The sequence below is a fragment of the Rhopilema esculentum genome, unplaced genomic scaffold, assembly GCF_057945365.1.
Source record: "Rhopilema esculentum isolate cy_ngs unplaced genomic scaffold, ASM5794536v1 HiC_scaffold_36, whole genome shotgun sequence".
Taxonomy (NCBI): domain Eukaryota; kingdom Metazoa; phylum Cnidaria; class Scyphozoa; order Rhizostomeae; family Rhizostomatidae; genus Rhopilema; species Rhopilema esculentum.
In genome coordinates this window covers 2,657,773-2,671,188 of record NW_028300847.1, presented here as the reverse complement: position 1 = coordinate 2,671,188, position 13,416 = coordinate 2,657,773, and the positions used below count along the sequence as shown (strand labels likewise).

The window sequence follows — 13,416 nt, the reverse complement described above, 5'->3', positions numbered from 1 at the left end:
ATTATTTCAGGTATGCTTCTGTTGTTACCAAAAACAAAAAGAGACGATCAAGGAGCGCCCAAAAAGTTATGCAAATTTGTGAGATTGATCTGCAGCATCTATTTCTTTGAATGCAGTCGTTGAGCTATTCTTGAAATGTCTGTTTTAACGATATCATTTCAATTAATCAAGGTTATCTCTTGTTGTGCTTTTTGCAGCTCTAGATATTTGATTCTTTTCCAAAATTTTAAGGGAGGAAACATTTACATGCATTTTCCAATGATGAAACATCGTGTATGAAAGAGCCAAGTAGATGACCAGCTCATTCAGCCAGTATGAACTACGACCAATAGAGCAAGTCTGGCGTAAAAAGGAAAAAGTTTAGCCGTTACAACATGCACGGAAACTTTGTTCTTGACTATCTTGCAGAGTCGCGCCTCAGAAACGCGTCACCAGCAACAGCAAGAGTTTTGCAAGAATTTGTTTGTATCAAATTAGACAATTCTTTCTGAAAAGAGACCTTTAAACAATGTTTGGCAGTGTTCTACCCTGGCAACAAGAGCCTCAGTGAAAGAGATAGTCGAACAGTGATCAGGCACCCAGGGTAGCATTTTTTTTGACTGGATCTCAATCAAAAAAGTATGTTGATGGTTTTTTATCATTAAGAAAGATGCCTATTTGCCAATTTTGTAGCGAGATGTTCTCATTCCTTAGGTTCTAGCACTGTGCTTTTCCCTATCCTATTAGAAGAAAAGTATATATTTGACTCTCAAAACTTGTTCCAGCAATCATTTTAGTCGTTAAAGATTAAGTTGGCTATATTAAAGCTTTCAATCTGTGAATATTTTAAAATTATCTTTGGCAATATTTTAACACACTTTTTGCTTTTGATTTTAACAATTTTTAAAACCTGCACCTCTAAGCCAGCTGCTCTTTTCCTTGTATCCTCGAGAAATTTGTCTACGTTAACATTAAGGTAATCTCTGAACGCAGAAGCAGCATTCTTCAATTCACCAGTAAGCACAAGCCCATATGCATTTGGATACACAACCCTCTTCTTGGCGACAATGTCAGGGTGGTCGAATAGGTCACTACGCATTGCTGCTGAGTAAACATCAACCAAGGCACCTCTCACTTCTCTCCTCTTTAAGGCAGATGACACTTCTTCGATTGTCTTGTATTGATTTTCTAAAGAATGCAGAAATATACCATTTACAGAAGAGTGCTAGGTAAACTGGCACTGATTCAGTTTATGCTTTTCAGCTAATTTATATTTTCAACTTTAATACTGGGTAAAAAATGCTCGAAGGTGGGATGCAAATAAAAAATCTGCAGGTGATCAGAGAATTGGATTAACATCACTCGTCTTCCCAAAAGTATACAAGCATTTTCTGGCATGAAAGCACTTAGGCAAATATTACAATTCTATGTGATTTTTGCTTCTGTCCTTTAGAGCTTTTTTTTCAAATTTTTTCTAGCTTAGATGCTTCGATGGATGTCTTTTTCACATCCAAATTATGTCGTGCAAAAATTAGCCTTTCGTGCAAGCCACTTCAGGAGCAAGACATGCGATCATAATCACTATCTACTTTGTAGAAACATGGCTCTGCTTTACTTACCTTCATTAACCCTTCCATTTCTATGTAAACCAATTCTGTATGCTTCAGAACCTTGAACTGCAGCAACCTAGGGGAAAAGCAATGCCTAATTATAACGTTTTTCTACGACCACTTTTTTGCTAAATGGAAAGAAGGGGGGCTAGGGTACACTCCGGGAAAATCTTGCATACCACGCTTTTCAGATCGCCGGAAACCCCCTGGCCCCCGGGCTCCCTGAACTCCTTGCTCCTCCTTTTGCATATCTGGGACTACAAGCTATCAGACTTTCTGCATCGATGTTTTGGCACTTGAATGAAATAAATAATTCTTTGGCAAGTATTGTCATAAACTGCCTGTTATTATTTGATATATCGTTAAAAATAAATACCAAATTCAATCTCAAGTCTACAAAATTCCATATAGTCCACTTAAGCTTGTTTAAATAGCTTGAATTGATAGCCAGCACTCACGTCTTTGCAATAGGGGAATCAAAAAATGCTCACTCTATTCAGGTGCATCGATTTGGTGTCAGGAGTATTCGCTTATAGGTTTCCGTGAAATATGGATAACTGTTTTGTTATATGCTCTCGCTGTCGAACCAAACTAATCAGTATCATGCATTGCTCCAAAAATACGAACTTTTTACATTGATGTAGAGATTTGAACAATGCTTAATGTCCATATTTGACAATACGAAATGATTATTGTCCCCTTTTTTGCATGTATTTTTTTCGTGATTTCATTATTTCAAGAAAGCCGTGTTTGAAACCATATACAGAATCTAACAGAAATATTCCGAATGTTGTAATTCACAGCTACTCGCCTCCACAGAAGCAATTGTGGAAGAAAAAATGGAGGGAGAAAAGGCGGAGCTGTGGAAAAGCCTTCTCTCTCGCAGCTACTCCCCTATTCCTTTTTACGTAGTGCCTTTTCTTTCTCCGTCCCCCTCTTTTCCCAATAGCCTGTGTGGAGGAGAGTAATTCAGGGCGGTAGACAATGCAGTCCTACATATTACATGTCTATTGCTAGTGGCCACACCCATTTGTCTTTGTAATCATGTAAAGCGTCCGCTCCCCATCCCAAACACCTAGATACGTCACATAATATGCAATACTTAAATTAACTCTGCCGCCTTACCTTAACATTGTAAATCATAGAGCTATCATAGACTTGCGCAACAGTCATTGCTGTGGTCAAGGCACCAGTCAGAATGCTAAGATTAACGATGCCTATAAGAATCCAAACAACAGCATATAGCCGGGCCAAGATGCCTTTCGGTGTGATATCACCATATCTAGAAAATAGTAATTAAATCAGCACAAAGCTTCTTCTTTTGGAAATTCTTGAGTTATTCCATGATTTCTGTAAGTAGTAAAAAACAGTCAAAGTATTTAAAATGGTGGCAAAATTTTAGTATTTGGAGGGAGCATTTTTCATATTTTTGCACATCCTTGCTATATGATTGCATTTCAAGCTCACATGTAAACCCTCACATTAAACACTAATTTCAAATCTTCGACTGAAGCTTTCCCAGTCTTCGCGCAAACGTCTAAAGAACAGTTGGCCGACCAACGCATTAGAATGAAACTGTTGTTTACACCATCCTGTTGCACAAACAAAAGTTTAGACAGCTCTGTCTTTACGGCAACGGGTACCTTATGATAGAACAGTGGTGTTGAAAGGTATACATAAATTTCTTACTTTTGTTGGGACGACATTCCGAAAATGTTTTTTTAAAGCCACTTCTCAAAAAAATTTTAGTGTCTAGAAAATGATGATGAGAAAATATCTGACAAAGACGCTTGAATATTCTCTTGGAGATTTTCTCAGCCTTATTTTTTGAAGAAAAACAACATTGGATTGTCATTGGTAGCAACTGACGTTTGCAATAATGGAAACCTCTGAAGACAGTAATTCATCTATCCAAGAGAAAAAATTGTCGCTTTTATTTATTAAAAGCACAAAACGGAGAAATTAAACATACTCGATTGGTCACCATTTTCGGCATCCGTAAAGCGAAGCAATAGCGAAACATAGGCTAATAGAGTAACTACTCTATTAGCCTCTATTAGACTATAGAGTAAGTAACTACTCTATAACACACATATAAGTAACACACACACATTAGAGTAAGTAAACACACATCAGACTATAGATGTAGGATTCTACTATGAAAAGGACACTAGATCCAGATCTTTGTTCTCATGCAAGTCGTGTTTTCCCTTTGTTACCATTGTTATTATTAATGGAGCTTAGCAGATGAGGTATTTATATTCATAGTCTTATACGGGTTGTGATGTATATCTGAACTTAGAAAGTAATATCTTAATTAAACTCAGCAAACTCTCTCTCTAACCATGGCGACCGACAAAACACAACAATAGCTGTCCCTCTAAACTTGACGAAGCCACAAAAACACAACGGTTACTCTAACCAAAAACCATGTCTTCTCCAAAACAAAGTTACTCTAAAATGTAGAAAATAAGAACCATCACAACGCGCCGAAAACAAACAACAATAAACACAGGCAAAATTCACAGTAGCTAATATTTCGCCCCTGGAGTCATTTAAATATTGCCCACACTTTATAAGATCATCCTATCTAGAGCACTGGAGTACATAAAAATCGATACAAAACCTCGAACTGTTCTACAACCTTCATTACAAACGCTATCAAGTGATGTTTTACAAATGCCTCAATAAGATATGACGTTTTAAAAAACAAACCCATGCGTTCCCATAGTTACATAAGACCAATAAAAACCATTAGCAATGCCAGTAAAAAAGCCGTGTGGAATTTCATCTGCATTGGACTTCCAATCCTAGAACAAAACACCTTTCTCAGTGAAAATTTCAAGTTCAATATATGTTTGTTTAAGTTCAATTGTATATGTTTTACATATTTATCCCTACACAACTTATCTGAGCTTTAAGGCATCCAAAATTTTTGATGCAAGCGACAAAGCATTCATTTAGCACGATTCAATAGGTTTGAATGCGAAGTTCTTGAGTCAGTTTTCAATGCACAAGATGATTTCCATTGATTCAAAACTTACAAGTCAGATGCTGCAGTTTTTAGATCTTTTGATACGTCACGATACGACAAATAGTCTATCGTATATGTGATATTTGAATCAAATTTCTATTCTTATGATGTTTTCTACTAGATGCCATAAACAGTTTCGTACCCAAATCATTAAAAATGCCATTCAATTGAACATTGCATCTTGGAATCTATTATTAGATTGATAAATTTCAATTTAACTTCAACTCTAGTCAAAAATCGTTTGAGAAATTTTAATATTCAAATTATGTGGTCCTCCATTGAGCATAAATTTTTATATCAAAATTCTTAGCTAGAATTTTCTGTCTCAGAATTTTTCAAAACTGAACTTACAAAAATTACAAAATAAAACTCACGCATATCCATATGCAAAATCCTGACAGGATAATTAATAGCATGTTGATTAAGAATATTGGCCAGGTGTTTAGAACATTTAGTATCATTCCTCGAATTTGTTCAGCCAGGGTATCTTTGATAATGAAGTATATCACGCCAGGATGGCTGAAGAGAGGAACAAAAGCGTATCCATTGTACAGATCCAGCTCGCTGTTGCCGAAAATAGGAAAACTCATATGAACATAATCATCAATGTCCATCTTCATCTCCTTAATTGATCTTTTCTCTGCCCAGCCATTCTTTCCATTGCTTTTAAAACTCAAAACACTCATTGGCGCTCGTTTACATGTTCCACAGACAGAGGACGTCATGTTCTTTAGAATACTAGCAATAAGTCCTTTAATCTCTCCATTTTTGTCTCTAAACATGTATGGAGAACTTGCAGCAAAATTTGTATAGATCACCTCTGGACAGGGACAGGTATCTACAAAGATACAGGCATGTTTTTACCGTGAGGTTCTACCCAAAGTATGGAGTTTTTAAACGACAATTGAACACAGGAAAAAATGGCTTGGTATTTTTAAAGGTATTCTTAAAGGTATTATTAGTCCAACCTCTGAATTTTTCGCGATCAATGTAGAACTTCACTGTTTGCTCTTTCAAACAATGCCATTTTCAGAACAATATTGTACCTTTTTTCAGTAGCAAATTCATTGCAATATTGTTTGTTTAGCATACATGACCTCCGAATATGAGATGCACCTTCAAAGCTTTTAAAAGAGTTATAGATAAAGTTAGAGTTTATGTATTGTTGATTAATAGCAAAAAATACACTTAACGCCTCGAACCATTCATGTTGTCTCTTCTTACGACAGTAAATTCCTCACAATATTGTTTGTGTAGCCAACATAACATCCGAAAATGACATACATCTTCAAAATTCCTTAATCAAGATTAAGATAAAGTTAGAGTTTATGTATTTTTGATTAGTAACAAAAAGCCACTTGACGCCTTGAACCATTAAAACCAAATCGAGATTTTGACAATTCGAGCAATGTATCAGGCAAAATTTTATTGACATAAACCAGTAAGAAAATCAAGGTACCCCAGACATTGATTACGTACATTAAACTATGTACCAGCATAGCTAAATCAATTCGAAACATCATTTTGCTTACCTCCAGTAAATGTCTCCGACATTTTTCCATCTCCATGTTGATTGAATGCAAGAACGTTGAAAGTGTACTGTGCATTTGGCTGCAATTCAGATAAAGTGGCTCGAGTCAAAGAAGGATGGATGATTTTAGTCTCTTTTTTTGAAGTAGCAATGACATTGCCTCCTAGTTTCACTAATCGATAGATGACCTTGTACCCTTTTAAATCTCCATAAACATATTCAGAGCTGACTCTTTGCCATGATACTTGGATTGAATTGTGGCTCATCAAACTTGCTATCATTATGTTACTTGGGGATCTGGTTGGTGCTGCAAAGAGATTAGGATTGTAATAACTAACGCATAAAAAAAGTTTTACGAAAGATACACATCTGAAATAATCCATCAAACCCAGACCTTCTTTTTAGTTTCACTCTTAAAGACAGGACAAGCTAAGTTACACTTTGATGAAGGCACCATCGTGCCTTGGATAGTGACCCAAAATTTATAATCAGAAATGTTGCTTATCAAATTTGGTCTGCTTTTTGTTGTGTTATTCAATGATTTCCTTTCATTGAAGAATTGAGGAGTGCATAGTAGTTCTAATCTCAACAAATTTGAAAACTGAAGGAGAATCAAACTCACGAGTTGCAAGTGTGGTTGCTTGGACTCTTCGACAAGGTCCAGCTCCTTTACTTGTCACTGCGCATACGTCAATCAAGTAAGCTGTCATCGGATGAAGATCTCCTATCTTGGCAAAAGACTCTGGAAAAGGGACAGTTTGATTGGCTTTGTGTCCTTCAAAGTCAACGTAAATTATTAGTGTGCCAACTGGATTGCCATTCCATTGATTTTGTTTGAGGTTCTCCCAGTTTACGATAACAGTGAACGGTGAATTTGCAATTGCTTGAACATTCTGTGGAGGTGTACTTGGTACTGGCAAAAGAAAATCATTGTATTGCATAAAGAGGGAAAAGGGCTTTAATCTTGCTTATAAGTTTGAAGAATTTGGAGCGTTAGTGCATCAGTTAGAGGCTGTTATATGAATCTGAATATAGACAAATTTCTGTTAATTAAATTCAAGGAATGCCATGACACTCCCCCTTTCCTAACACAGAACATATTTAGCTAGAAAAAATTATCCCAGTTTTAACTGTAATAAACTCCTTGGCAAGTGGCTAACAAATGTGATATCCAAGCTTTCTCAATATCCAAAGCACAGCAAATAGGCAAACGACTTTGAAAGATATGTGCCACTCTAAGCTGTCATACTATTGAAAAATTTACAAAAAATTAATTTTAAATTTCATTTACATCTGACGTTAATGGAAGAATTGAAGTAAGTTACTGCAAAGTAGTTATTCATAAAGTTGCTTTTAAACATAGTTTGAAATCACTCATTGTTAACAGTATTTTATATACCTGAATCTTGCGTGTAAATTGTCATTGCATCACTCGCCAGTCCATTTCCGTTTTTGTTGTAAGCGAGGACACGAAACATGTATTCGGTGTATGACAGAAGGCCTCTTAAAGTCACTGTAAGGTTTGTGGTTGCAATGCTTTGGTAGTGCTCTGATCTTAGGAGCTTTTCTTTATAAAACAGTATGTAGCCAGTTATGTTGCCATTGCGGTGGTTAGTGGCAACTCGTTCCCACTTTGCTATGACCATGTCAGGTTCAGGAGCACTCAACGTAAAGTTGATTGGAGAGGCAGATGGAACTAAAATGGATGATAGGTATAAGGAAACATTGATTGAGTAAAATTCTTTTTAACAGACATATAACAAAAAAGAGAAAGTATGGATAAAGAAAAACGCTCAATAGAAATAATCTTTATCGATCCACAACGATCCGTAAGAATTTTTTCACTACTTTCCCTATCTTTTTTCAAGCCTGTCTAAATTCTATATCGATAACTCGAATGTAGGTTATTGTCATCACAGGTTATTATGAAAATGCTATATCCTTAGGAAAAATAGCCTTTGTACTTCAAAATTCAGTCAGGCATCTTTGCATGGATAAAGGGATGTCTGAAAATTGTTTAGGCTCAATACATACAGGCCTATTAGAAGAATGAAAATATTTTGCTAACAAAAACATTCATGAGCCATATCATGGTTTTTTTAATCATAATGTTGGAAAGAGAATAACATCTTTCTCACCAAGAGTTGATGTTAGAGAATCATTGGAGCTCAGGATTTTAAGCTTGCCAATGTATTTGTCTTCCTTTACCGCATCTTGCAACAAAAGCATCTGGAATGAGTCGAGACCAGTAAAGTACAGTGTAAATGTTGCCACAATGCTCCCATTGCTAAAAGAAACAGCTTCTCTGTTTAGAGATACAACTTGCTAAAGGTGTGCTTACATGGATTACAAATTATCACTTTTACTGTTTTGTAATAGGATGCTATCAAAAAACAAATAAATAATTTTACCTTAGGGTGTTGATTGAGCAATCTAGGTACGATCTGTTGAAAGATTCATCCTGATACAGTGAAAGAAGCTGCAAAAGGGATATACGATTACTCGTCAAAAGAGTATTTGACTTATTCAGAAATCAGTAATCTTTCATTACCGCAATACATTCGCATATGATTATAAAAATCAGTAATCTTTCATTATTGGAATACAGGTCGTTTATGAACTGAAATTTTATGCTTTTTCGCACTCAGTATTATTTTATGTGCATTGCTTTGTTTCAGCTTTAAAAAATGTTTTTTTATTGCGTTGTTAAGATCTTTATTTTGTTTTGTTTTGTTTTGTTTTTATTTTTGTATCTGTCTCCATACTTTGTTTAATATAAGTATGTTGAGTTGTAAGTTTAGTTATATACGAAAATCTCTTTGTGGTTTATGTGGTTAAGATGACGCTTTCATCGCAAAACAAAGTATGGACACCTATTTTGATATTTAGTAAAAATCGATTTATCGGAAAGTATGTTTTTCAAAATTCATGTATGTTAATTTATAAGAAAGGGATCATGGTAATATTATTCAAATAGCTGAATTCAAGTATTTCTGCTTCGGTAACGTAGAGAGTCATTTTTCTTAAAAACTTACATTTGTCTTCAGCAGGTTGTAAAACTCTTGGTACTCTCTGGAGCCAGTAATTCCCAGTTCTTTTTTCCATACTTTATCAAACCGCACATTAACTACTGTAATGTTTTCAGCTGAAAAAGATAAAATGCAAATGAGTTAGTTCCTGAAGAGAACGAGCGAAGTCATTATGATCTGAATTTGTTCAATGAAATTACTTTTTGAATTAGCCTTTTTACTATCAAACTTCCAAAAAACAACAAATAAGAAGGAGCAAAAGTTTTTGTTTAAACAATTTTCAAAATAGAACAAGATCCTCCACAATACAGCTGACGCTATTTTTAAAAGTATAATAATTTGTTTTGAACATATGAAGCATTAATTAATGTCAAAGGACGCCGGCAATATGATAGAAGAAAGGGGGCTAAAAAGTAAAGCTAAATTGTTTCTTATTTGATGTAAAATTTGAAATGAAAGTTTTCAAAATGCGATAAAAGCTGCTTTCTAGAATGAGAGATAGCACTCTTTCCCGGTTACACAGTTCTACCAAGTCTGAATTAATCGCCATATGGAAAAGCTTTTTTATTTCGAACGTATGTTTAAAGAGAAAACCATTTTCAATTCCATACCTGGGCAGGTATGTGGGTTACAAGGAACTCTTTCTTGTGAATCGCCAACACAGCTTCGTCCCCCGTAAAGTGGTGCCGGGTTGGTACAATATCTCCATCTCCTATACCAACCACCATTGCAAGGCTTGTCACAGGCTGACCATTCTGTCCATTTTGTCCATGTACCATCAACTTTTAAAAAAATCATTTTATTATCGGTTATGATGTCTCAAAAGATGGTCATAAGAATGAAGTATCAAGACTTTTATCATCAGTTGCAACCCATTTTATCCGCATCACTCAAAACATGGACAATCGTAGTATCTTGGAAGAAGATTCATGATGTACTTTTTTAACTAGCGATCTAAATTGTGTCAAAGGAAATGTTTCTATATGCCTTACCCGGACAGTAACCGACATTGCACACAGCAATTTGCAGCTTATCCCCAAAGCAGTCTAATCCTCCATATTCTGGTACCGGATTGCTGCACGACCGCGTGCGGTTCCTGTTGCCCCCACCACATGACTTACTGCACCCGGACCAAACTGACCAATCAGAGAATCCACCATTTACTGTTGCAAATAGAGAAACAAGGGGCACTTAGATCAAAATCAGAATGTGGCGAACAAAGTTAGAATTTTGCTGTGAATCTGTTTGTTATAAAATAAATGCTGCTCATTTTATTAGAATGTAATTAGAGCAAAGTGAAACAATGCTGATTTTTGAAAGAGGAGCTGTAAAACGAACCAGGGCAGGGCTGAGTGTTGCATTCTCTTGTTTCGAGACTTTCTGCATTACACGGAAATTCATTGCATATTCTTTGTCTTTCTTGCTTTCCTGTGTTGCATAATGCTGTGCATTTCGACCAAGGCATCCATGGGCTGAAATGGTCTTCATCAGCTAAAAAGCAATTATTCAATACTAATTGAATCTTATCAATGATAATGAAAGAGCATAATGATAGCTTTAGGCAAAAGTTAAAATCGATCGTTAAATTTTTTAAAAAATAAGTCCCTCCTTCATAAAGCAGATTTTGTGTCAGAGACTAGCTAGAAAAGGCAAAATTTCGAGAAATTTACCTGGGGCTAAATTTTTCCACAAATAATAACAAAGCGGCGAAGGTATGAATTGGCACAATAAGGAATTTTACTTTTCTAACTAATTGTATTTTATGTTCTTAAAGAGCTGAGATGGATGATAAGTAGCAAATTAGTCACATCTGTTTGCTTTGTTTTGCATCAGTCATCAACCAATCACCGCCTTATACTCTCTAGGTAGTGCGTAAATGCTGACTAGATGATGTAAAAGTACAAAAACTGGGTGACATTTAACATGAATGGTAATTGTTGTGATCGTGTATTTAATGATGAATTTCTTAGTGTGTATCTTTTTGTCAAGTACGTCTGTTGGGTGGTAGATATTCCTGCATCAAAAATTGGCTATTTGGCTCTTCTACATAACAAATTCTAGGCTAATCAAAAAACAGCATTTAAAGATAGTGAAGTAAAAATTGTACCATTTTTGACACATCTGCAAAGCCTTCTGACATTTCTATCTGCTAAATTTTCAATGTAGCAAGGAACAGTTCTGTTCACGAATAGATATCCATAGCAAGCTCCATTGCTTGTGTTATAGAAAGGATCAAATGTATTCGTCCATTGCTTTCTGGCACCATCAGAGCTACACGATACTCCGTTACTCAAGAACCCATCGATTGTATTTCCAGTGTCAATTTGTGACGAGCAGTACATTTCTTTAAAAAGCAATTCACTTATTTTCAATATTAACACAAAATAGGGTTATTTAAAAATCGAACTAGAAACGCGAAAGCTTGCAGAAAAGCAATAAAACGCATTCCAGTAAAATGATACATCCGATTGTGAAAATACGGACCATTGGCTGGGAGAAAAAGTGTCTTCCATGACTTTAACTATGCACCTAAATAAATCTTTTTTAACGATAAAATTCTATGACTGATTCGATTTTTACAGCACACTGTATATAATGATAAACAGGCTAACAATTCATCAATATTATCATTATAAGTTACTTATTTAGTGTAAGTGTTTCTTGACAGCTTTTTATTATGTAAGTAAGAAAAGCGAATATTGTCTTATCTGATGCTCTTGAACTGGATTAGTATTCAATGGAAATGTTATGAATATTGTCCATGTTTTCAAAAGGAAAAGATTTTTTATAGTTAACGTCTGAACGGTTAAAAGTAAAAAATAAGCTGGCAAAAGACGTACTGTTAGATCGGCAAAATTCTTCACATTGCTGTCCTGGATTGGCCAGATATAAATTGTGATAAATTTTTTCAACTTGCGGTTTGGCTGTGGAGGAAGATGGCTATCAATATCTATAATAAAAGTATAATTTAACCAAGAAAGAATAATATATATTAGCTTTTAAGATTCATTCAAAATAAAATAATTTTATAGCGAAAAGGTTAGAAAGTGAACATTTACCAAATTTTTGTTATTGAAAGCAAATTTCTTGAAGTCACGTTCCTTCCATTTTATTTTCTTAAGAACCAAAATACTAAATGCCCTGGATTTAGACAATATTTTTTAAGAAATTTAGGCTGCTATTAATTTTTTATATTTTTCGTAGATAAAGCCTACAAAGCTGCCTGCCACGTCAAGAGTTGCTAACAATTTAAAAAAAGATTTTCACCTGATGAAGTTGAGGCTGATATACCACTCGATTTTGTTGGTTGAATTAAAAATGAAGTAGTTTGGTATGATTTTGATCCAGCCGGAAGTGGTAAAATATTCACAGAAGAGCTGTCTAAAATCTGAGTGCTAAGAGTTGATCCTCGATTTGATACGGTGTATCCTATGCTTGTTCCTTCGCTTATGTCAGATGGTTTTAAATTTACGAGTTTCGTTGTGGATGAACCAGGTGTCAGTCCTGAACTAGATTGTTTTGTACTTGATAAGACTGACTGCATTCTGCTCAAAGGTAACCAAGTCGACAGAGAGTGCGAAGAAACACTGTATAGACTTGAGGTATGCACAGGAGATGAAGTGGATGTTTTAAAGAACATTGACGAAGTCAGCCGCGTTGATAACTTTGATGATATAGGTGAGAAAACAGATGAATTTGAAGACAATTCAGGGGATAGGGTAAATGATAGTTTTTGTGAAGCAACTGAAGACATAGCAGACGATATCACTGATGACGTCACGCGCAAAGTTATTGATGACATCACATTGGAGGTCATTGAAGACATCATGTTTGACTTCAATGATGACGTCATTGACGTCTCTATTGAAGACGACTTGAGTTGCAAAACAGATGTTGTCCCTGTATTCCACTGTGCGGACACTATAAGAAAACAAAAAGGCTAGACATAAATGTTAGAAAATGGCATATAGAAAAATGAGCAAAAACGAATATATCTCGTTAAATTTGATCAATAGTTGCAATTATAAGCTCAATTTCAAAAGGAGGAGAAAAAGGTATGATTAGAAATACATGTGGAACTAGGCATTTTGCTGCTTAAAAATCTGTTGTATTGCATTTCCTTTTGGCCTTCTGTGCAAAATAAGTACGATGAATGTTATTATAAAATTGTAATTCGCTGTAGTACTGTAAGCAGTTAAGGGCCATTTCGGCCTAGATACTTGAATTGCAAAA

General features: G+C 35.3%; 1 protein-coding gene across 12 annotated transcripts in view; it reads right to left on the bottom strand.

Moving 5' to 3' along the window:
- LOC148957251 (uncharacterized) overlaps positions 1-13,416 on the bottom strand; it is a 35,808-nt gene that overhangs the window by 2,031 nt on the left and 20,361 nt on the right. For all 12 annotated transcript variants that reach the window (XM_089115668.1, XM_089115675.1, XM_089115674.1 and 9 more), the window contains 17 exons: positions 12,451-13,104; positions 12,024-12,107; positions 11,291-11,527; positions 10,522-10,674; positions 10,176-10,346; positions 9,795-9,965; positions 9,190-9,299; positions 8,566-8,633; positions 8,293-8,441; positions 7,554-7,850; positions 6,777-7,067; positions 6,156-6,461; positions 4,998-5,461; positions 4,305-4,399; positions 2,715-2,871; positions 1,599-1,665; positions 896-1,167 (listed from right to left, as the gene is read on the bottom strand). In XM_089115668.1, the coding sequence (XP_088971794.1) occupies positions 896-1,167; positions 1,599-1,665; positions 2,715-2,871; positions 4,305-4,399; positions 4,998-5,461; positions 6,156-6,461; positions 6,777-7,067; positions 7,554-7,850; positions 8,293-8,441; positions 8,566-8,633; positions 9,190-9,299; positions 9,795-9,965; positions 10,176-10,346; positions 10,522-10,674; positions 11,291-11,527; positions 12,024-12,107; positions 12,451-13,104 (3,746 nt within the window). The remainder of the gene's footprint in view (positions 1-895; positions 1,168-1,598; positions 1,666-2,714; positions 2,872-4,304; positions 4,400-4,997; positions 5,462-6,155; positions 6,462-6,776; positions 7,068-7,553; positions 7,851-8,292; positions 8,442-8,565; positions 8,634-9,189; positions 9,300-9,794; positions 9,966-10,175; positions 10,347-10,521; positions 10,675-11,290; positions 11,528-12,023; positions 12,108-12,450; positions 13,105-13,416) is intronic.